This window comes from Schistocerca serialis, chromosome 5, assembly GCF_023864345.2.
Source record: "Schistocerca serialis cubense isolate TAMUIC-IGC-003099 chromosome 5, iqSchSeri2.2, whole genome shotgun sequence".
NCBI lineage: Eukaryota > Metazoa > Arthropoda > Insecta > Orthoptera > Acrididae > Schistocerca > Schistocerca serialis.
In genome coordinates, this window is record NC_064642.1 from 385,232,403 (window position 1) to 385,258,835 (window position 26,433).

At 43.0% G+C, this 26,433-nt stretch overlaps 1 protein-coding gene across 1 annotated transcript in view; it reads right to left on the bottom strand.

Moving 5' to 3' along the window:
- The window catches only part of LOC126481276 (uncharacterized), a 147,129-nt gene extending 126,315 nt beyond the window's left edge, over positions 1-20,814 (bottom strand). The window contains exons 1-2 of the mRNA XM_050104908.1: positions 20,695-20,814; positions 15,635-15,836 (exon numbers count right to left, since the gene is read on the bottom strand). Coding sequence (XP_049960865.1) covers positions 15,635-15,829 — 195 coding nt within the window. The 5' untranslated portion in view covers positions 15,830-15,836; positions 20,695-20,814. The remainder of the gene's footprint in view (positions 1-15,634; positions 15,837-20,694) is intronic.
- Positions 20,815-26,433: the final 5,619 nt, after the last annotated feature.

Genomic DNA, 26,433 nt, shown 5'->3' on the forward strand with positions numbered 1-26,433 from the left:
GCTGAATCACAGATAGGGACAATAAAAAGACTGTCAGAAAATGAGCTTTCGGCCAACAAGGCCTTCATCGAAAAAAAAAAAAAAACACGCACACACAAATACAACTCACACACAAATTATTCATCACATAGCAGAGCTTTAAAGCAATTTTCTATCAGTGCAGAGAGTATGCCAACTACCTGCAGATGATACTTGACGCAGCAACACCACGAATTTCGACCTTAAATTTCAGGTGCCAACTAATTTAAATCAGACTATAGTTTCCCCAAATTGCCATATCCACTGTTGTGTGCTGCACTCAGAGGCACCATATCACACCCTGGCCTCTGACACCAAAAACCTCCTTTCCCCCAGAAAAGCAATGATGTGGTCATGAAGAGCCTGCTGATAATGAGGTATGGTTCACGAATTAAGTGGTTGCTCTCAAAGTTATGTGCTTTATCTGTAAGAACCTGAATTCTGTACTATCATTTGGTACTAAAAATTAATGACATGCCAGAGAGCTTGAAGGCAGTATGTAGTGTTTCCAACAATGTGAAGTTATATGGTTTGAGTATCAATGAATCATTTTTTTAATTGTGTTTAATGTTCTGCTATAAAAGTAACATTCTACAGTTTTCCAAAAAAGTAAAAAGGGTATGTTATTCGAAACACTAGCATTAAGGGTCACTGATCACAAAATAACATTCTTTTGCAGTCTTAAAATAACTTACTTTCGATCACTGATCCTATAAATGACTTAAATTCGAGTATGTTGTATTGTTTGACTTTTGTGACTATGGCTTCTATACTTTCAAGAAATCAGGGACTCTGCTTCAGGGTCATTTCAAATCAGTAGATTAATGACACCAAAAGTGACTTGTTTTATATTCTATCACATACATCATTGCATCTGTCATCAGAAATCATCTGTACAGATTTTGGCAAATAACCTAGACTCTAGCTGGTCACTGCAGTGAGTAATCGACATGATCAGATCACCAACTCAACAATAAAATGTCACATAACTCAAGTCAAGCACTCTACACTGTAAGTGATGGCAGTTCACAGAGGGTGTATTTAAAGAGAATGTTGCTGGATGTTCCAGAGCTCTAGTGGGTAAAGCAGCACTGAAACAAACAATTTAAGTGGAAAGTCTACTCATTCTCCAACATTTTTATTGTGTATTTCATCCATTTTCTGAAGTACATGAATAAGCAAAGCAAAGTCGTGAGTTTTTTCCAAAAATATGTTCATACCGGAGGTTTTGGTTAGCTGGCCACCTCTGAGCACTTCACCCTCCAGATCCCTCCAGTGCATCCACAGATACAGTCATTCCCATACTAGTGCAATGATCAACTACAATACATAGTGCCTGCTTCTGGTAATCATTTTGACAAGTATGAAGTGCTTTACTGTCATGTGACTTAACATACAAAGTTTTTATTACAAACAGACTAAGTATTGTGTGGAGCATATATGACAGGGACACAAACACACCATTCACTTTGGAGATGCATCTACGGAAACACGAAAATCTGAAGCTGACAAATTGATAAAGTAGTTTTCAAACTAGCTTTCATCCAGAATTGTATGGAAAGATTTGATAGAATGTAAATAATTTCAGAGTATGGAAGGCCACTCACCAAATAGTAGAAGTGACAAGTTGTCAAGGGACACACACAAAAGAGAATAAAATCATGCTAGCTTTCAGGAAAAAAAATTTGGAGTATGTGCAAGTGCCCCCCCCCCCTTCCATACACATACACACACACACCCACACACACACACACACACACACACACACACACACACCTGCACAGCTACAGCTACATTGCATAGGCTGGGTATACAGCACCGGGGTTGCGGTTAGGCAGTTAGACTGGTGTAAGGGTTGTGTCAGGTGGGAGGGGTAGAAAAAGAAAGATGTGGTAAGCAGGGGGAGGAGTTCAGGACAGGTAGCTGGCAACCTGGAGGGAGGCAGCCTGTGTGTAGGATAGGAATGTTATAGCCAGGGGTGGTAAAAGTACAGGCTAGGCATGTGACTCATAGAAGTCAGAGCCACTGAGCTGCGGTGCACAGTGAAGATTACATGGAGGTGTGGACAGAGGAAGGGAAACTATTGAGTAGAGGCTGTGGGGGATATATTAGCAAAGGTTGAGGCCAAAAGGATTACAGCAGCACGAGATGTATTGCAAGGATTATCCCATCTATGTAGATCTGAAAATTTGGTGCTGGACAGATGGCATGGGTTGTGAAACAGCCACTAAAATTGAAAATGTTGTGCTCAGCAGCATGCTGAGCCACAGGGTGCTCAACTTTGTTCTTGGCCACAGTTTGGCAGTGGCCATTCATCCTGGTGGACAGCTGACTGGCCCACATAAAATGTTTTGCAGTGACTGCAGCACAGCTGATATATGACATGGTTACTTTCACAGGTGGCCTTGCCTCTGATGAGATAGGATAAGCATTTGACAGGACTGGATTAGAATTTGCTAGGTGGGTGAATCAGGCAGGTCATGTACCTGGGTCTCCCTCACGAACATATAACCCCTATGACAAGGGGTCAGAAGTGGGAGTGGCATAGGGATGGGCTTGGAGGAATGAGAATTGGGGATCTTGGACTGATCGTTAAGATGTTATCAATGAAACTGGACCACACAAGTGGTTTGGGGATTTAAGGATGCTAGTAAGGTTTCCTCTAGAAGGCCCAAGAGCTATGCAGGTGCCCATGACTGTGCCACAGATTTGTTTTTATACTTTTCCCTGAAAGGACAAGTAGTCACATGTGAGGATGTAGTTGGTAAGGTGTATGAGGAATGAGATAGCAGTTTGAAGCTGGAATGAGGTACCTCCACGTCTCCTCCATGGTGTGGCGCACCTCAGCGATTCCGGAACCTGTGAGTCAAATGCCTAGTCTGTGCACCTGCCAACCCTCCCTACTGCATTCTTATACTGTACATTAGTTGCCTCCCTCAAAGCCACAAGCAAACTATCCTGAACCCCCATACTGCTTGCTGCCTCTACCTTTCTCCCCCCCCCCCCCCCCAACTCTTAACTTTTTCCCTCTACCCACCCACCCAACACGACCCCCACCCCAATTTCCTGCCAAACTGCACACCTGGCATTATATGTTCAGCTGGTGAGCTGGTGTGCTGGTGTGTGTGGGGGGAGGGGGGGGGGGATGAGTGAGTGCAAATGCAATCTTGCGTACTTCACCTCTTCAAAGGATTTCTACTGAAAGCCAGCAAATTTTTCATTTTCTTTTGTGTGCGCCTCTTGGTGACACAGCATTTCTGCTATTCAATGAGTGGTCTCCTTTACTCCTACTTTATTTATTTTGATAGCTATTTAGTGCAGAAGTATAGGGTGCTCTGTGGCTAGTAACAACAGTGACTCAAAATTTCAGTACACAGATATCAATGTTAGTAATGTGGTACATGCCAAAAGAAATTTTATTGGTACACGACTCAAGAAATTTTAATAAAGACAATAAATATTTGTGTTTACATGATATCTGACAATTCAAATGCCCCACACATCTATCATTATTAGCTTACATTAAAATTAATGGTAAAGGGGTTGAGCTGATATATGACTAGCCTCAAAACAGATCCTGTACATGCAGAATTTTCCATAATGTACAAAAATTTGGCAGGATGAGCCATATAAGGGAACATAAATAGCAATTTATATGACCTCACTCAGAAATCTATCAAATTACATATTTTTAAAAACCTGAAAATTATTGGGCGAGATGGAGAAAACAAATGTCATTGTTAACTTTTGATTTTTTTCTGGCAGTTTTACCAAACACAAAATCTTAAAAAAACTTTTCAGAGATTCTTTCAGTCGAGTAGATTAGCATTACCAGAAGACATACCTACACCTGCTCCTCCTGGCAACCGAAACTGTTTACCCACAAAACTTATGAGTATTGGAAATTGAATTTGACAACAGGAAACTACTTGGTATAAACTTGGCTATTTCACAAATTACTGTACATGTAGCAAAGAAAAGTTGACTCAGCACACCGTAACGACGAAGAGCTTTGTTTGTCTGCTTTTAGTTTCAGCAATTAGCTGACACAATATTTGGGAAATCCACAAGGTTGTCAACATTCAGAGATGTTGCATCTTTATTCAGACTGTCTTCAGTGTGGATAGATTGAAATTAGTATGGATACTGATAGCCTAAAAGATGCTGTTAGTAGGAGACAATTGGGAATTAAATCTGAAATGAACTGCATGCCACTATTCAGAAAACGTGAATCTAGCTCAGCTTTATTAACAATCTCTCCTTACTTTACTTTACTACTAGTTTCGACAATTTACACAGGTTACCAAAATGAGAATATTATTCCATGGAGCATTCTTTTGCTATTTTAGTGTTACTTCTGCTCAGCGCCTGACAACACCTCACCTCACAAGTATGGACCTCACAAGTATGTTTCATGGTGCAAGATGTTTAGATCTACTCAAAAAACAGGTGAGCTATGAAAACATACATATTCTTCCAGCTCTTAGTGTAGTTGAGACTTGGCAGCACCACAATAAATGTTTAGAAACTCCATATCGCTCGCCGATTTTCTGGTGGGACCCAGCTAAATTCACTTGATGTTCTTATAAACTCAGTGAAATACTCTTGAACAGTTCGTACATAAGATGCACCACTGAGATTTTATATTTAATTTTGTGACCCAAATCACATGGAACAATTTTTTTGCTGTTAAATGAGCATGGTAGTCTTACAATCAGTCATGTATTTCACCATACCAGAAGTGATGAACCTGCTTGATGGTGAGATCCACCATAAACTGCATACTTTTTACCAAGAACTGTACTGAAGATCAAGACAGCTCACTGATGAACTTCTTGGTGAATACACTATGAAAGGATTATTGAAACTGTAAATATGAATATTGGTGGCAGATTAATACATTACTGAGAGGGTAATAAAGTTTTCATAATATACTACTAAACTGTGAAATACTGGTGTATCATTATATGGATTCAACATGTTAAAACACAGCAGCTTGAAAAGGAGCACCACTTCAGTAAAGATGACAAGTATTAGGCAAAAGTCTAGATCAGGACCAGTGGCAGTCATGACAGTGTTTCCCTACTGCTCACAGGTTGGCACAGTCACTGGCAGGATACTTCCACGTAGCCAATAAGTTGTGAAAAAAGAGGCAATGAATTTCTAGGGCCAAACCATAAACTATTCTCTCCTTCATTCTTGTCACAAACATTTGACTTTTTTCCCAGATAGGTCAAGAATTATGAGGTTGTGGTTAGGTCAGAACCTAATAGCATACTTTCAACTGCAGCAGCTGAGTATCTGTGACAAACACGATTACAAATTTCATTGTGTGCACTCATGTCACAAATATTCACCTATTTTTTCCCAAATGTGTTGTGATTTCCAAGGGTATAGTTAGGCAGTGTGCACAGATTAAATTTACACTGCAGTGCCAAAGAAAATGGTATAGGCATGAGTATTCAAATACAGAGATATGTAAACAGGCAAAATATGGCACTGTGGTTGGTAACGCCTATATAAGACAGCAAGTCTCTGGTGCAGTTGTTAGATTGGTTACTGCTGCTAAAATGGCAAGTTATCAAGATTTAAGTGAGTTTGAACGTGGTGTTATAGTCAGTACACAAGCAATGGGACACAGCATTTCCAAGGTAGCGATGAAGTGGGGATCTTCCCATACGACCATTCACGAGCATACAGTGAATATCAAGAATACGGTAAAACATCGAATCTCAGACATCGCTGCAGCCAGAAAAAGATCCTGAAAGAACAGGACCAAGAGAATCATTCAATGTGGTAGAAATGTAATCCTTCTGCAAATTGCTGCAGATTTCAATGCTGGGCCATCAACAAATGTCAGCATGTGAACCATTCAATGAAATATCATCAATATGGGCTTTCGGAGCCAAAGGCCACTCGTGTGACTGCGCGACACAAAGCTTTATGCCTTGTCTGGATCCGTCAACATTAACAATGGACTGTTGATGATTGGATACATGTTGCCTGGTCAGACAAGTCTCGTTTCAAACTGTATTGAGGGCATGTTATCGGGTATGAGACAACCTCTTGTATCCATTGACCCTGCATGTTAGCAGGTGACTATTCAAGCTGGTGGAGGCTCAGTAATGGTGTGGGGCATGTGAAATTGGAGAGATATGGGGCCCTGATATGTCTAGATACAACTCTGACAGTTTACATGTGCGTAAGCATACTGCCTGATCATCTGCCTCCATTCATGTCCATTGTGCATTCCAACAGACTTGGGCAATTCCAGCAGTACAATGAGACATACCACACATCCAGAACTGCTACAGAGTGGCTCCAGGAACACTCTTCTGAGTTTAAGCACTTCCGCTGGCAACCAAACTCCCCATACACGAACATTATTGAGCATATCTAAGATGCCTTGCAACGTGCTGTTCAGAAGAGATCCCCTTCATACTCTTACGGATTCATGGACAGTCCTGCAGAATTCATGGTGTCAATTCCCTCCAGCACTACTTCAGACATTAGTCAAGTCCATGTCATGTCGCAGCACTTCTACGCGCTTGCAGGGTCCCTACATAATATTAGGGAGGTGTACCAGTTTCTTTGGCTCTTCAGTGTATAGTTGGTTGGTTTGGGGGATTAAAGGGACCAGACTGCTATGGTCATCGGTCCCTTTTTCCAAAGACAAAGAACACCCACAGAGAATAAAAACGAGGAACAGAAGAGATCACAGACGATACAGAACAAGAGAAACTGAGGCAAAGACAGGACAAAACGAACTAAAACCACACAGAGTGTGACGGTGGTTGGCCGACCATAGAAATAAAAAAGGAAAAGCCAACCACTTAGAAACACATTAAAAAAAAAAATCAGTCGAAAATCATAGGCCAAAGGCCAGAATCAACACAAAACAATAAAATAAAACAGAAACACTCAGATTAAATGATAAAATCCCCCTGCCCCAATAAAACGTAAAACTAAGTCAGCCATAGTGGAGTCGTCTGTTAAAAGGGCAGGGAGCGTATCAGGCAGCGCAAATGTCTGCCTGACCACAGCTAAAAGGGGGCAGGCCAACAGAATGTGGGCCACTGTCAAAGCCGCCCCGCAGCGACATACAGGAGAGAATGAGGAAAACACTGGTCGAGAGCTCGTAAACCGCTCAGGGAATCGCTACAGATCACGAAGGACTCACCTGAGCAGGAGCGGATAAACTCTAGGGCTCGAAAGATGGCGACTAGCTCAGCAGTGTAAACGCTGCAGCCAGCCACCAAGGACCGTTGTTTGGAATGGTCCCCGAGAGTTAGCGCATACCCGACACGACCAGCAACCATCGAACCGTCGGTGTAAACAATTCCAGAGCCCTGATACGTGGCAAGGATGGAATAAAAGCGGCGGCGGAAGGCCTCTGGAGGGACCGAGTCCTTCGAGCCCTGTGCCAAGTCGAGCCGAAGGCAAGGGCGAGGAACACACCACGGGGGTGTACGCAGAGGCGCCTGGAAAGGAGGCGGAACAGGGAAAAACCCAAGCCCGCAGAGAAGCTCCTTGACGCGTACGGCGATCGGACAACCCGACCGGGGCCGACGGTCCGGCAGATGGACGACCGACTGCGGGAACAGGACACGGTAATTTGGATGCCCGGGCAAACTAAAAACATGGGCAGCATAAGCAGCCAGTAATTGTTGGTGTCGTACCCGCAGTGGAGGTACACCTGCCTCCACTAGTACGCTGTCCACAGGGCTGGTGCGGAAAGCACCAGTGGCAAGGCGTATGCCGCTGTGGAGAATTGGGTCCAGCACCCGTAACGCAGATGGGGATGCTGAGCCATAAGCCAGGCTCCCATAATCCAGACGGGACTGGATTAACGCCTGGTAGAGCTGCAACAGGGTAGAGCGGTCGGCGCCCCAGCGGGTGTGGCTCAAGCATCTCAGAGCGTTGAGATGCCGCCAACACGTCTGTTTCAGCTGCCGGATATGAGGCAGCCAAGTCAACCGGGCATCGAAAACCACCCCCAAAAACCTGTGGGTCTCCACCACAGCAAGGAGTTCGTCGGCAAGATAAAGCCGCGGCTCAGGATGGACTGTTCGGCGCCGGCAGAAATGCATAACGCGGGTCTTGGCTGCCGAAAACTGAAACCCATGCGCTACAGCCCAAGACTGCGCCTTACGGATGGCGCCCTGTAGCTGACGTTCAACAGCTGCAATGCCAGTAGAGCTGTAGGAAAGGCAGAAGTCGTCAGCATACAGGGAAGCGGAGACAGAATTTCCCACGGCCGCAGCAAGCCCGTTAATGGCTATTAAAAACAGACAGACACTTAAAACAGAGCCCTGTGGCACACCGTTCTCCTGGACGTGGGAGGAACTATACGAGGCCGCGACTTGCACGCGGAAGGTACGACACGACAGAAAATTGCGGATAAAAATCGGCAGAGGACCCCGAAGACCCCATCCATGAAGCGTAGAAAGAATGTGATGACGCCATGTCGTATCGTACGCCCTCCGCATGTCGAAAAAGACAGCGACCAGGTGCTAACGGCGGGCAAAAGCAGTACGGATGGGCGACTCCAGGCTCACCAGATTGTCGGTGGCAGAGCGGCCGTTACGGAACCCACCCTGAGACGGAGCCAGAAGGCCCCGAGACTCCAGTACCCAATGCAAGCGCCGGCTCACCATCCGTTCAAGCAACTTACAAAGAACGTTGGTGAGGCTAATGGGACGGTAGCTGTCCACCTCCAGAGGGGTCTGTCCAGGTTTCAAAACGGGGATGACAATGCCTTCCGGCCATTGCGACGGAAACTCCCCCTCGACCCAAAGACGGTTGTAAAGATCGAGAAGGCGCCACTGGCAGTCCACTGAAAGGTGTTTCAGCATCTGACAGTGGATGCCATCTGGCCCAGGAGCGGTATCAGGGCAAGCAGCTAGGGCACTGCGAAATTACCACTCACTGAATGGAGCATTGTAAGATTCCGGATGGTTGGTGCGAAACGAAACGCTCCGACGTTCCAGCCGCTCTTTAATGGAGCGGAAGGCCTGGGGGTAATTCGCAGAAGCGGAACTCATAGCAAAATGCTCTGCTAAGCGATTTACAATGACGTCGGAGTCAGTACAAACGGCTCCATTCAGTGAGAGCGCAGGGACGCTGGCAGGGGTCCGATAGCCGTAGACGCGTCGAATCTTGCCCCAGACCTGCGAGGGAGTGACTTGGAGGCCAATGGTGGACACATACCGCTCCCAGCACTCCTTCTTGCCTTGGCGGATAAGGAGGCGGGCCCGCGCACACAGCCGTTTGAAGGCGATAAGGTGGGCTAAGGAGGGATGTCGCTTGTGACGCTGGAGCGCCCGCCGGCGATCTTTAATCGCTTCAGCGATCTCAGGCGACCACCAAGGCACAGCCTTCCGCCGAGGGGACCCAGAAGAACGGGGAATGGGAGATTCGGCGGCAGTAACGATTCCGGTGGTGATCGATTGAACCACCGCATCAATGTCATCAGTAGAGAGAGGCTCAAAAGAGGCAGTGGAGGAGAACAAATCCCAGTCAGCCTTGCTCATAGCCCATCTGCTAGGGCTATGAGAAGAGTGACGCTGTGGTAGTGACAAAAAGAGCGGAAAGTGGTCACTATCACACAGGTCGTCATGCACACTCCATTGGACAGACGGTAAGAGGCTATGGCTACAGATGGAAAGGTCAATGGCGGAGTAGGTGCCATGCGCCACACTGAAGTGTGTGAAGGCACCATCATTTAACAGCGAGAGATCTAGCTGCGACAATAAATGCTCAACGATGGCGCCTCGACCTGTGGCCACTGACCCACCCCACAGAGGGTTATGGGCGTTGAAGTCGCCCAATAGCAAGAAAGGTGGCGGCAATTGGGCGACCAGTGCAGCCAGGACATGCTGCGAGACATCACCATCCGGTGGAATGTAAAGACTGCAGACGGTAACAGCCTGTGGCGTCCACACGCGTACAGCGACAGCCTCTAAAGGCGTCTGGAGAGGGACAGACTCACTGTGCAGAGTGTGAAGGACATATATGCAGACGCCACCAGACACCCTTTCATAAGCAGCCCGGTTCTTAAAATAACCCCGATAGCCACGGAGGGCGGGGGTTCGCATTGCTGGAAACCAAGTTTCCTGGAGAGCAATGCAGAAGAAAGGGTGAAGGCTGATAAGTTGGCGGAGCTCAGCTAGATGGTGGAAGAAACCGCTGCAGTTCCACTGGAGGATGGTGTTGTCCATGGCTGGGAAAGGCGTGACGGGACTGGGAAGGCAGATTACGCCAATGGGTCACCTGCTGCCTCCGATGGAGCATCCGTGCAAATGCCATCCATTACGTCCGAGGGACCGGCAAGAGCGAGGTCCTCAGCGGACGCCAGAATCTCCACCTCGTCCTCAGAGGCAGAGCTTGTAGGAAGCGGTGGGATCGGTGCCACCGCAATACCGTTGGTCTTGGGGACTTTCTTCTTTTTCTGCTTGTCACGCTGTGCCTTCGGCGGTTCAGGCTGCATGGGCTTCACTGGGTCAGTCTCAGGGACAGACGACGACCGCGAGGCCCGACGACCAGGGACTGGCGGTTGTTTCAACCACTTGCGGGCGTCCGCTTTTCCACTGGTCGGAACTTGCGAAGGGAGGTCCCCAAGGGATCCCTTCCTGGCGAGAGCAGCTGAAGAAGTCTTACGCTTCTCCGGCTGGGAAGGGGGAGCTGATGTCCCCGATGGTTGCAGGAGCAACAGGGTGTGAAGTGCCCCGCACAAGCAAAGGGGCCGGTGGATGCTGACCGATCTTAGAGCCGATTCGTGATGACGGGAGAACCGTCGTTGCAGCAGCGGCGTAGGTTGACGTCATTGCCACAGGATGGAGCCTCTCATATTTCCGTCTAGCCTCGGGGTAGGTCAGCCGGTCCAAGGTCTTATATTCCATTATCTTCCGTTCTTTCTGCAATATCCTACAGTCCGGCGAGCAGGGGGAATGGTGTTCTCCGCAGTTAACACAGATAGGAGGCGGGGCACATGGAGTATCGGGATGTGAAGGACGTCCGCAATCCCGACACGTGATGCTGGACGTACAGCGAGATGACATGTGCCCGAACTTCCAGCATTTAAAACACCGCATCGGAGGAGGGATATATGGTTTCACATCACAACGGTAAACCATCACCTTAACCTTTTCGGGTAAGACATCACCCTCAAAGGCCAAGATGAAGGCACCGGTGGCGACCTGATTATCCCTCGGACCCCGATGGACGCGCCGGACGAAGTGAACACCTCGTCGTTCGAGGTTGGCGCGTAATTCATCGTCGGACTGCAGAAGAAGATCCCTGTGGAATATAATACCCTGGACCATGTTCAGACTCTTATGCGGTGTGATGCTAACGGAAACATCCCCCAACTTGTCACAATTGAGCAACCTCCGTGACTGGGCAGAGGATGCCGTTTTTATCAACACCGATCCAGACCGCATCTTGGACAAGCCCTCCACCTCCCCGAACTTGTCCTCTAAATGTTCGACAAAGAACTGAGGCTTCACAGACACAAACGAGTCCCCGTCAGCTCTGGTACAGACGAGATACCGGGGCGAGTATCTTTCGCTCTCATTCACAGCCTTTCGTTCCTCCCATGGTGTGGCCAGGGAGGGGAACGATTTGGGGTCATACACATTAGCCTTAAAGTGAGCTTTGGAACGCTTAGAGACTGCTGACGGCTGGCCGCCAGCGAGAGATGATGTACCACGCTTCATTGCGGGTCATCCGCCCTGATGCCACCTACTCCGACCAAGGGCCCTCCCCACGGGCGCCACCCAGCCACAGCAAAGGCCACCTGGCAGGATGGCCATTGCCGGGAGTCCCGATGCCCCAGGGCGATGGGCATCTACTCCTTGGCATACGTGGGGAGTGAACAGCGCAGGCATCAGTAGAGCGATCCCTGTGTTGTCAGGGGGCTACAACCAAGAGGGTACATGGCGGCCCCACCACAATGGACTGGCTACCGTGCTGGATCTTAGGTGCAAAAATGGCCAAGGTCGTCGTCGCAGTTAAAAGAAACACTGCAGAGTGCAGCGTGGTAATCGCCCAAGAGATCGAAAACGAGCGGGACACCATTGCAACGACGAGAAAGACGGCTAAAGGTCTAATTGCTCGACGGATACAGTGCACCATGTAAGGCGCCCTTCCCCAATTGGCTCGCTCTTCGGAATAATTTAGAAAGATGGAGGTCGAACCCGAGAGGGGACCATCACATAAGGCCGAAACATGTGAGACTCCTTTTAGTCGCCTCTTACGACAGGCAGGAATACCGCGGGCCTATTCTAACCCCCGAACCCGCAGGGGGGTCAGTGTATAGTCTTCACTGTCACATACGAGTGACTTTTTCCTGAACACAACATGAATTAGGTTACGATGTGACAGTTCAGTTGTGAGTTGGCAAAACCAACAAATGTGAAAACTACAAAACCTTGTTTTGGTGACCAAGAAATCTACAAAACCTTGTTTTGGTGACCAAGAAATCTGTAGCTTAGCCCAAGGCTTAGGTTAGATTGGAATACGACAGAGTTAATTATATAAATTAAATATCTTTGTTGTCACATATTTTTTTATCTCCTGAAGATGTCATGAATTAAAATATTGTGATTAGGTTGGGACCTAATAGCTCAACTTAAATTAAACTGATAATCTTCAATTACAAAATATTTGCCCGTTTCTTCTGAATTGTTATGGTTTTGAAAGCTATGATATACTGATGTGAGAACGTGACACTATACCTTTGAAACACATCTGTCCCATGCTCTCTCAATGGCTGTATAGACCCAGCATATGGCACACCCTCCTTATTTCACCAACATACCTCATAGCAAGCTCTGACAACACTGCAGCATATAAAACACTTCAGTACGGCTCTGGAGCTTATCTAGAGTTTTACCCAGGTATTAACACACAATAGTCCTAGATGAAGCAGATATGGACACTAAAAGAACCAGCTGTGGAAACTGATTCAGAAAACATCCCAGTATTCTTCTTGAGCGAATTAGAGAAACTATGCAAAACATCAATGCAAAATCAGCATTTCAGCATTTTTAATCAGAGTCCATGAAGTTACCGCCATACATCTTCGCTTCGTGAATACTGAGCCAACTACCAATATGTGTAATTTTATTAAATGCAGATCCAGCAGGAACCAGTTTAAGCAAAGCTTAGTTGTACAAATTCCATTCATTTTATTAAAACAGGCTTTTCACAACTACCCTTTAAAGTTACTGTTACAACACGCTTATTTGTAACCATTGCGAATCAAAATTGTAATGGCATACGAAGTGAGTATGACATTAAAGAGTAGTCTGGTGCAGAAAAACCTCTCTCAACAAATCTACTGACATAAATTAATGAAAAGGTGTCTGAAACTGCATGACTGGAACACAACATTGCATATAAGTGAAATCTGGAGACAATGGTAAAGATGAAACAGGAAGTATTTGAAATAAGAGTGCTAACTAAGATGGTTATAATGTCGCAACTTCATAAAGGACATAATGGAAGGGAGTTCTAGACAAAAAGGCAACAAAAGGCACCAACAGGAAGCAATTACGAGAGAAAAGTACAGTGGAGTGAGATGCATGGGTTTGCCGGAAACAATGTTATGAACCCAAAGGAAACCTACATCTGCATTGCTGGATGGGGATTTGTCCCAGAGCTACTGTGCCAGCTAGCCCTGAGGAGGAAATAAAAATTTCAAAGAAAATAAGAAGATTATCACATGAAAACTAGAACTTCATATTTTTATGTTTGTTCATTCACAGAACACAGTTTCAAAAACCCCTACGGGTTTTACTTCCAAATATCTTCTAAGGTGGATAGCATGTTGTAAATAGTAAGGAATACTTCAACTAAAACAATTTTGTTAAGAGTTCATAGTGAGTCAAAGAACTGAGGAAGCAAGGGTCAACACACTGATCCAGACACAGGTCTTTCTTGAAAACCACATGACAGTCTGTCACATTCCTATAGACGACACATGTAAAATTTCAGATGGTACAGTTAAGGTCCATAAAGAAGATAAATTCCACATGAGTCCACAGTCATATTTGTATTTCTTATACTCAGATGGTCCTCTCTCGACGACAGACTGTGGAGACAGTTTCATCAAGCTACGTAGAACAGCATAGCACAGGACAAGGCTGTGCAATGGGATGCAGCTTGCGCATATAGCCGCAAACCACTTATTGGACATGGTCACAGCTGGAGGAGGCATAACTATTTCCTTGTTGGTGTAACAGATGCAAGCATTTTATACCAATAAAAATCATTTTTCAGTTTATGTACAGCAACAGTTGATCCAAACTACAAGGCTACTACAATGAATGTGGGCACAGTGAGTCAAGTATACAATGGAAATGTATTCAGAAAATAATAAATAACAAATGATGTAGCTGAATTACCTGTATCAGATCAAGTAAATGGTTAAGTAGAAATAATACCTTATGTTCTAATGGGAGATGAGGCACTTCCAGAGCTTGAAAATGTAATGCAACATTTCACACTAGTATGGTCGTGAAGTATTCGATTGCAAAATGCACTTTTGGGCAACTGGTAAATTATTTTCAAGTAACCAGAAAACCTTTTGAAAATGAAACAGAGTCTGTGGCCTAAGGGATAAAACATACCAAAACTGCATTAGAGTAGTCTCTTTTTAAGATGTACAAGTTCAAAATTGCCCAAATATCAAGAAAAATTTTATAGAGTAAAATTTTCCCCCAATTCTCTCCAGAAGCATCCACTTCAGAAAGCTAAATTTCGCAGATTCACAATGAAATAAATATAGAATAAACTCCTAAAAGCAATGCTTTCTCTGACAATTACTTCATTTAATAATTCTACCTGAACTTTTTTTACATCCTCACTACAAAATGCCGACGGACTTGAACTCTAGTGGCTCCTAATGACTAATATTGAGGGCTAAGAATTTGTAGAATTGCCTGTAACATGAATAGTTAGATACTCACAAAATATGAACACAATCTGATTGGTAAGGTGAGGATAATTTATGAATTGGACCACTTGACATGGAATGACCTAATGCTACAATCCTGGCACTGGCAGTACTGCAATACAGAAGATTGCAAGATTCTTTCCTATAGCAAGAACAGAGTTAGAACTTGAGATCACTTCCTGAACAGAAAGTGGGAGAAGGCACTGGAGATGGAGAGACAACTACAAACAAGGTTGATGTGCAGACCATTATCACTTTCAGATAACATAAGTTTGAGTGTCAGTGTCATGCTCATTTGAGGCAAAGCTATGGTTCAGAAGGAGGAAGGACAAGGCTGTGTTCTAGTTAAGGAACTATCCCAGAATCTGCCGGCAACAGTGAAAGAAAACCATAACAAATATACAATATAATGTTACAGGGATTGTTTCTTTCTGCATATAAGGAGAAAACTGCTAAGTTACGAGCTGTGAAAGGACTACATTGAAATGAGATTTTCATTTATTTTTTTCTTGGATGCCTTCACCAATGAATGGTGCAGAGGAAACAACATGTAAGATTACATGTTCATCATTTACTCTACTTTACAACTAAGTATAGCATTTCTGCCAACAAAATATTGTTAAATAAATCTGAATTTTAAATAATAATAGCACTTACTGAACAAACGTCTGAGATTGACTGTAAGAAGTCTTCAAAAGTGGCATATCCAAACTTTCTATATGGAACAAATTTGCCCTCTACTCTTCGGAAATCATTTTGGAGCTCCTTTGGTGTCAATTTACTCCTTGATGACACCAGCACACTTCTCAGGACAGATTTCAAGTCTCCCAATTCTACGAGAGGTTGATACATGTTTCAACTAGAACATAAAATGCAAACAATCATAATACAATTTCATCGATTCAAAAGTTTTTCACAAAAGGCAAAAAGGTAAACAATATACATTAGTACCCATACATCATCATTTGCCTCTGTCAAAACAACACTTATCATCCAAGTAGCTCCTCAACTAACATCATGAGGCTAACAGGACCCCGTTCCATTGGAAAAATCCCTGGCGGTATTGAGGAATAAGCCCAGGTCGTCTGCGTGACAATAAGACGCACAACAGTGTCAGACTACATTTTAATGACAGTACATCCGATACCGTAGCAGCTGTTCTGACTTTGTAGCTAGAGAGTATAATCACCAGTAAAACAAACTTAAAAAACATATCACATGAGCAGATCAGCATTTCCCTCAAAAATACAATCTCTGGTGATGGATAATCGAACAAGAACAACTCAGACATCTGCATAACATCAGATTTTAATTTTTCCTGAAAGATGTTGACGTTTTCATTAGAACTGACTAAGTTACAAAGAAGGCAGCATGTTGAATGGCATGTCACCTTCAAGGTAATTGATGAATTGTGAATATATATCACCTTTCGGTTTGCATCCTCGAATTTGCATTTTTAATTGTAATATATGTAATGTATTCGACAGAGATGAGCTCTTAGCTGAGAGTAATGACTGTTCTCTCACGCAAGACCCTTAGGCTCGGCATTCTTGTAAGTTTATTGCACCTAACTATATAAATAAACTAGTAGCCAGCAACATTTGTATAAAATACTAGATACACTACTAACTGAACTGTGAAAAGTTAAGATATAGACTTCCTTCATTGGAAAACATGAAAACAATATGGACACAAATATTCCATTTACGTCTTATCACTTCCTCCCATAATACAAACTAGGATACTATAGAAAAGGAAGACTGGATTCAGTTAGGTAAATCAATAAATTAATAGCAGCATTTTCAAATCCGCTTGGCATTCACCAAAGCAAATTACAGAAACCACATAAATTTACTTCTGAATAACCAGGTGGTACTGCTTTGCACTTATCTGAAATTGTCTGGGCCTTTTGGCCTTACTAAGTTTTGATTGGGACGTCAAATGCTGTTGCTGAGAATTTTGATGTGAGTTTTCATTTCACGTAAATTTTTATTACTTGCCACTGGTGAGTCTGGTGAAAGCTGCCATACCAAGATCGTGCTGCTTTCATATGAGCACATGTGAGCTGTCTGTGCTTTCTGCTGCCTGCAATATGGTGTTTATTGCACACAGTGGAACAGCTCCTCTATCACATTCGGCTCTCCAGCTTTCAGTTAGGCCTATTGGCAACCACGGCGGTGAGAGCCTGTAGACTTCCTCGTGGCTCATGCTGGATGGTCACTTTGCCATCTCAACCACTTCACTGATTTTTCGCTTTGCAGTGACAGCCTAACTAAACCATGGGCTTGTTTAAACTGTATGGATCTATCACACTTGTCTATATGTTCTGCCACTGTCAAGTTGGTATGCTGACTGAGCTGTATGCATCACTTGTGCCCTGCAATACATGGGTGGATGGGGCATACCATCTCATTAATACAGACTGCTCCACAATCACAGCTAAGCTTGTATAATTCTGTCATGTGAAGCCCCTTTACAGAGTGACAGCCAGGAAATCTCTTACTGTAGTACATGGGTTTGGGTCCCCTTCGGCATAGACATGCTATCACGAATTCTTCCTGCATGTGGTACGTGGGCTCTTCCTGAGTACTCTTGATCTTACCCCTTGTTCCTATAGCCTTCTTTTTGATACTCTCATTATAGCCACAAGCAACAAAATAGTTCATATTTGCAATGTTCACCTGTTAGGCTTTTGCTGTCGCTGATTTGGTATGCTTACGGTGCCCTATGTGGCGGCTGCTCTACCAAATTCAACTTCCCGATTCACAGTTACTGCCAACAATGATGGCAAGAACCTGAGACCTCCTCGTGGCTCATGCCGGATGGCACCTTTGCCATCTCAACTGCTTCCCTGATTTTTTTCACTTTGTAGTAAGTGGCTGCCTAGCTAAAATGTGGACATTTTTAAATTCTGTTGATCCACCAAACTTGTCTACATGTTCTGCCACTGCAAAATTAGTAAGCTCACCATGCTGTACGTACTGCTTGTGCTCAGCAATACGTGTGCTGATGGGACATACCGTGTTATCAATACATGCTACTCCACAATTGCGGCTAAGCTTGTAGTTTGTTCACAAAGCGGAAGCCAGGAAGTCTCTCTATTTTGTTGTTACAACACTAGATTCATTTCATCTCCCTTCGGTGTAGAATCTTTACCACCCTATCAGTATTGCCTCTTATGTGTGGTAGTTGGGCAGTTAGCTGTGGCAGCTCATCCTGAGTATTCTTGATCATATGCTTTGTTCCCACAACTTTCTTTGCGGTACTCTCGTCGGAGGCATTAGCAATGATATAGTTCATAGTTTGCAATGTTCACTTGGCAGGCAGGCAGTACCACTGATACAGTAGGCTCTCATTAATAATCAGCAAGTTCTTTTGTTTTGGTTGGAGGTGAGCTGTGGAAAATAGGTGACTGGTTGTGCTATTTGGTTTCCTAAACACCATTGTATCTGAGTCTCCCTTTCACTTGAGGTGAGTGCTCATCAGGCACTGCTGCACAGGGTCACATATATCCAATGCAATGTTCACCTGCAGGATATTGCCTGTGCCCTGTATTGGAACAGGATGATTTGATACTGAAGCTCAAAATTAAGCCTTTGCGTGAGATGGACAGGCCTTTTAACTGCTCGATAAAATGCGCAGTGCCCCAAACATGTAACTGTGTGTGACCAACCAGATGCCTCAATTTGTCCTTTAGTAGGAACCTCAAGGAACCGCTCACCCCTACTATATTCTGATACAGCCATCGTGGTATATTGATCAAGACTAAAAACTCAAAATCGGTATAGAAAATAAATAAAAATTGTGTGTGCATTGACTGATATAAACTTTATAGCTTTCAGAAATGTAGGTGAATTAATACTGTTGACAAAGGGCCACAATGGGTATTGATCCTTGGGTATCTTAGTTAGGCTATCCCAAAGATCTATGGTGTTGTTGGAACTTCAAGGAATATCATTCTTGATGCGTCACTTGGTAATCTTGATACCCAAAGTAGAGGTTCTATACTTATCTTGCTAGTAGCATCACTATTAAGTTAGTAACATATAGACCTAATGATAGGGACCACTGCGTTCTCTACGGCACACGTCACACCAGTCAGATTGCAGCACTATGTCTTTCAAGTTTATTTCTGGACACCTTTAAGCATGCTTAATAACTTTGGGGATTACAGAAGTGTCCGATTCCATCTGATTGCTTTTGACCCATGACGACATCGATATGGTGGAAATGGCTATTCTAAGCATCTCCAATATGGCGTCTATGATGTCACTACATACACACCGCAACAAACACGAAAATACATATAAATAAGACAATAACATCTCTTTCAAAAAATACAATCAAACTAACAGCACAACAGTGGAAATTGAGGATTTTACGGAGGGGCAAGATAAGTATAGCCGTAAAAAAAAGACACACCAAGATCCCAAAACACACAAAATTATGAACAAAAAAAAAATTACAAAAATGTACAGGAATCGGTCACTTCCCTTGACCTATATAGGTCAACCGCATCTGACGATACCAAAACACCAATGCCAACAGCAAAAGCTACAAAAATTGGAATCAGACATTTCCCTTAACTTTGGCACAGTAAATGCCATCCCTCCTGTCAACAGTTCTCTTGCCTTGGTTTTTTTTGCTGGATTTCTTTGAACAACAGCTGTTCTTCCCTACTCCCCACTTCCAGCAACGTTTTAATAATGTTGTTCAAATTAGTTAAAATATAAGCTACCGGTACTTTTTCCTATTCCTCTTTCGAGAAAGTTTTATTGTACGCCTACCTACAACTATTCTGTTGTCGGAGCTAGATCTGCATTAATTTTTCACCATCTTATATTCGAAAAGCGTTATTCTGTGTGAAGCAGAGAGTAAATTTCATTTTCCAATCATCTAATCGAACAAAAGATGTGGCATCATCAGCAGTCGATCCCATTTAATTTGTTATTCCACATTGATAACTTCACCTAGTCTCTTCTTTCATTCCAATATTGCTATTTATTTCTCCTGCCATAAAATTTAGTGTGTAACCTATGCAGTTATCATACACTAGTTACAAACAGTGATCCTGAGTATCACATAGTGGATAGCTTTCACAGTTCTACCACTCAACTTGGGCAACATGAAGAAAAAATTTGCAGTTTCTACAGCAGAGAACTGACACACTGGATGATACACTACTACCAGACATGTTTTTCTTTTATTTCCACTGTCTTTTGCCCCTTAGATAGAGACCTCCACCTAGGAATAAGTATCATATCCACTATTAGCACATCACTTTTGTTGCGAAATAGCAAATTACTGTTACACAAACAAAACATTTTCCTATCTTGTCAGTGGATTAAAGGTGGTGAATGACAATTTTTGAGGCAAACTATTTTTTTCTGTAGAGCCATAACTACATCTAATGCAATTAGTTAACATGTTCCATCTCACGAAACAACCAAATAAAATAAAAACTATAAGTAAATAAGACACAAATCAGCTATAAAAGAATATCACATCTGCACTAACAAAATTTAAGCCTACTGTGCAACAAATATATTGACTTTATTTTCTTTGTACCAGAAACATGTTATTACTCTTTCTCATAACTGAGGAGAAAACAGGGGTAAAGAGAAATGTTCGATACGAGCCGTCCATATAACATACGAAATACGAAAATCGCAAGATATTGTTGATATTTATCATCAAAGGTATATAAAAATACTGACCGTATTTATTTTAAATACTCAAACACATGGATAGCATCACAATAACAAAAACACCATGTCTTCATCACACATAACCTAACCACCATCAAACACAACATGTCCAAAGAGTATGCAGAGAATCCACCTGTTGTTCAACTTACCAAAGACATCTAAAGACGCACACTGCATTTACTGCGCAGATAAATCGTACCGTGAAGACTAGAAAACGATTGTCATCAGACACGCGAAACGTGAAACATACAGTACTATAAAATGCGGCAGCTTTCTAGAGAGATATCTAGAAATCACACTTGTTTATGGAAAATTAAGACCAAGAAATACAGCAGTCGGGGAAAGTAGGCTGTTGCTAATAATTCTAAATGTGTGCAACAGGTTACATTACGTAGGAAACTGAAAATCCCCAGATTCTCAGAAACAAACTAAAAAGTACCTCACCGACCAATTTATTATTTATTTATTTGTTCATCAATCTTAAAGCATTTGGTCCCATTTTATGCTGCCGAGAGTAATGATAGAGAGGTATCATAAAGTATGACTGACATGTTAAGAAACGTACCTACAAGAACCATGGCACTACTCAGAATTAAAGTACACATAATAAAACAAGGAACATGATAAAGCAACATGTTGGCATGTGATATATAAAGATTTTCCCACATGGTCGATGGTTAAATATGGAAGTAAGCATTGATAAGTTACTAAGTTCCACAAAATAAAAGAATAGAGGACATACAAAAAAAAATCCCAATCTGATTAATAGTAAAGTAAGAGCTGAAAATTATTCAGTTACTTGCATAAACACTATACACAACATACCAAAGGAGACAAAAGCAGATAGAAAGAAAGTGCAAACAAACAGAATTGTTAGTTATTTAGTGAATTAAATCTGCTTCTGAAGAGTTTTCAGACTATTTAAGAAAGGTTTCTCTTTCAGCCATTATGGGTCTTATTAAGGTTTTCTTTTAGGTAGGAAAGGCAGCTGTATATAAAAAGATATAGTACTGTCATTAATAGTAACTCTTTGAAATATGTCCTACATGATATGTCATTTTTGGTAATGCCAGAGATGCTCCTTAGAGCTTTCTTCTGCTGAATAAAAGTTTTAGTTGCCCCTGGATAATTAATCCATAGAAGAACGTAATAACTTAGAAGGCAATGGAATATGGCGTAATAGGATATAATTGGCAGTTTCTCAAAAGCAAATGTGTGTAATTTTTCACTAAATAGATAACTCATTAAAGCTTCCCGGCTCAGTCAGAGGTTTTTTCCGCTCAGGGACTGGGTGTTGTGTTGTCCTAATCAGCATCATTTCATTCCCATCGACGCGCAAATCGCCGATGTGGCGTCAAATCGAAAGACTTGCACCCAGCCAACGGTCTACCCGATGGGAGGCACTAGTCACACGACATTTCCATTTTTCCATTAAGGCTTTCGAGATATGAAGTCTATGTGACTGTCCCAACTTTATTTTGTATCTAGTTATACGCCAAGAAGTTTGGTAGAAGTGAACACAACATCAACATTGAACACACTGAAACAAATATTTACAGTCTTTTCGTAGTTAGTAGTTAACGCATTGGCTTCAAACCACATATTGGATAGCGAGAAGAATTATTTACTTGGCTCCTTCCGTTTATTGATGCCCTTCCCAGAATTGATGAGAGTTGTTTCAACTGTTTAAGGCACAGATTTGAGTGGCATAGTGCAGAACAGCTCTAGTAACATTCAGAAACTCTGACTTTTGACCATTGTTACTTACAAATTTGTTTCCTGTTACTTAGATAGGATTTAATAAGGGCTCTTCCAGGTCCCTAATGACGTAACACCATAATTTCTCCAATAATGTTCTGTGATGTACATAATAAAATGTATTGCTCATGTCCACTGTTGTGGCTTCAGCAGATATTTTGGACTGACAAGAGGAATCCGCAATACACAAAATATATTTAATGGTTTTTAACTATTCATAACTGAGACCTAAAACCACATTGAGACTTATTCGATGTATTTTCTTTGACAAATGCATGGAAATCTTACATCGAGTTATTTTTGAGAAAATTGGTGCCAGAGAAATTGGACGATATTTATTAGAGCAGGATTTATCATCCTTTTGTATAATGGAATTACTATTGTGTCTTTTTAGATGTTCTGGAAAAATAACACTAGCAAGTATCCAGTTTATAAAAGTGTAGGAGTGGAGTGATCTAAAGTCCATTATTTTTTTAATCACAAAATTTGAGAGAACATAAATATCTTCTGGTCCGGGACAATTTTATTTTTCTACTGGTTTAATTACATCACATAGTTCCACTTTTTTCCAATTACAAGTTGGCACAGTAACAACCTAATTTTGTTGAAACTAAAGCAGATTGTTAATTGGCTTACGTTGCAGGTTTCAAACTCTTCAGATGAGGAATCAGTATTTGTAGCATCAATTAAAAAAAAGAGGTTAAATTCATCGGGAATGTATTAACATCATTTGTAACTTTTACACAACATCTACTTGTACCTAATCTGCCTTTACGACGCTCCATGCAGCTCATATTGTTGCAGAAGCAGGTGAGTAGCAGCATGTGTAGTGGCTATGATAGTAAAGTCTCCCATAGAAGGCGGTGAATTCAAAACTCACCTGCACTGTACAATTTTAATTTCTGCAATCGGTTCAAGTACATTCCAGAAGTATCCACAAATGTCAAGAATCACTGTACCAGAATGTTCATTAAACCTTCGTTAAGTGAAGTTAGTGATCGCCATTCATCTACTTACACCTTTCTTCTTTATGACATTATTCTGGTGAGGACGCTGGGTATTGGATTGATAGCGCACATTATCTACGACACAGTGGCTCCCACCCCACTACGATAGAGCCGCCGTTTATGTGGCGAGAAACCCGAGTTCGAGCCATATGCAACAGATCGCAATCTATCGGAGATAGAAGAAGAAGAGGATGTTACGATGACAGCAACAGTGTGCCACCACATGAGACATCTTTACGGGTTCTCTGGTGATGATGGCCAAGATCCAAACAAGTGGCTGAATGTATAGGAGCGTACAGCCAAATTTAACAAATGGGATGACACTGTGTGTTTGGCTAATGTAGTTTTGTGCTTGAATGGTACTGACAAGCAACGGTATGAGAACAATTAGGACACGCTCACATGCTGGGAAGTATTCCAGGCCGGACTGCGAAAGTATTTCGGCGATACACAATGACAGTAGTGCAAGGCTGAAGATAAATTAAAATGTAGGGCACAGCGTCCATGAGAAACTACAGCATCCTACATTCAAGACGTCTTGGAACTGTGTAAAATAGTGGATCCTAGAAAGAAGAAGGAAGATAAGGTTGCACATCTCATGAAGGATGTTGTTGAGGGCATGTATCAAGCCCTACTCCTGAAGGAGGTTTCGACAGCAGACGACTTCATAAAATCGCATATCGAGACAATGCATCAAAAAAGAATAACACGCAAGTAGATTGAACGGCTTCCAAACTTCGTATCGATGTCTGTGATGGAGGAAGCAACTGATTCGGAAGTGTTCTTCGTCAGATAGTGAGAGATGAAGTTCAGAAGGCACCTGGATTGCACGGCGAGCAAAAAACCGAGACTCTTCAAGAGGTCATAAGAGAGGAAGTGAAACAGACAATGAACCCAATCTCTCGTCCATCATTTTCCTTTAAAATGGTGAATTCTTCGAGACCCAGGCAGAGTTACGTTCCTACAATGCCGCATGAGGAACCTGTTTTGGCACCAAGGAAGACTGATGTCTGGAGGAGCCAGGATAACCAACTAGTATGTTTTCACTGTGGACAACCAGAACATGTGATGTACTATTGCCGAGAAAGGCGGCGTATATTTGATGACGCCCGCGCCAGTAGACAGCAGACCGATCTCAGCCAACGCCAACTCCAGGACGACGAAGATGAACAAGACGTTGTGGGTGCAGGACGATGTAGGTCACCGTAGCCGCAAGCTAGACACTGGAGAGGACGCTCCTCAAGACGCAGACCAAGGTATCCATCGCCGCCCAGAAGCTCCAACCGATCACCCAGCCACCACAACCTGGAAGACTAAAGGGTGCGATCTTCCGAGGAGGTGAGGCCGCCGAAGAGGAAAATCCTCTGCCGTCGATCACTACAAAAATTATAGGAAACTACGTCGATGTCTTCATGGATGGTCGATCAGCCCAAGCTCTTGTACACTCTGTAGCATCATATTCAGTCATTTCGGAGAAGTACCGTCGCCAGTTGCAGAAAACTGTCTTCGACGAGAACAAAACATCTCTGCTGAAGGTGGCTAATGGGAAATATGTAAAACTTACAGGAAGATGTACCATTCATTTGGGTATAAGTGGTCATACACAGCAATGAGAATTCATTATCTTACAAGAGTGTAGTCATGACGTCATTCTCGGATGGGACTTTTTGAAAGCTTCTCAGGCAAGTATAAATTGTGGTCGCTCGAAGATTATGCTAGACGAGTTGAGATTCTGTGGACAGAAAGATGTGCATCTGCGTGTGCGGAGACTATGTGTGCTGGATGAAGTGATCATTCCTGCAGTCAGTGCTAGAAAGGTAGCTGTCACGTGTCATGCCATGCATCAACCCATGGATCTTGTAGTGGAATGTAAATGAAGCATACCACTGGAGAATAACTTGGTCATCCCAGTCTTTGAACGGATTCGGTGAATTGTGGATAGTTAACTGTCGCCGAGAACCGCAGATCCTTCCAAGATCATGTGTGTAGCATACGCTGAGCCGTTAACTGGAGAACAGCCGTGCGCCATAGAAACCTCCCATGCCAAGTCTGTGGGCGAAATTAGAGCTACCACTACAAGATCTTCTAGCTTGACTATCACCAGATCTCACTAAGGAACAACAGAAAAAGCTACTTGTATTCTTCAAGAGTTCTCTGAATGCTTCAATCCACAGGTGAAGAGCAAATTAGACAAATCGACAGTGAATCTCCAGATTAGCACTGGAGACCATCAAACAATAAGCCAGAAAGCATACCACGTGTCAGCAACAGAACGTCGAATAATTCGCGGCGAGGTAGAGAAAACGTTGAAGAATGACATCATTCAGCCTTCGCAGAGCCCATGGTCATCACCAGTGGTCCATCTCAGGAAGAAGGATCGCAGTTGGCGCTTTCGTGTTGATTACAGGAAGCTTAATAAGATAACTAAAAAGGACGTTTACCCTCTTCCACGAACTGACGATACACTAGATTGTCTGAAGGGGGCTACGTCTTTCTCAACCATGGACATGTACTCGGGATACTGGCAAATCGAAGTAGATGAGGCTGATCGTGAGAAAACAGCATTCATCGCCCCTGAGGGTCTCTATGAGTTTAAGGTAATGCCGTTTGGTTTGTGTAATGCACCAGCAACTTTTGAACGGATGATGGATAATCTTCTAAGTCACCTGAAGTGGACGATGTGTCTTTGTTATTTAGATGACATTATAATGTTCTCAGAGACATTTGATGAACATGTAAAAAGACTGAGGGCCGTTCTTAAGTGTCTCCAACAAGGTGGACTGAAATTTAATACAAAAAAGTGTCCCTTTGTAGCAAAAGAAATCAAAATACTGGGACAACTTGTGTCAAACGAAGGTGTGCGGCCAGGCCCAGGAAAGGTGAGATACATAACGAAATTTTCTATTCCTAAAAGTATTAGTGATTTGAGAAGCTTCCTCAGATTATGTTCTTATTACCGTCGTTTTATCAAAAGCTTTTATAT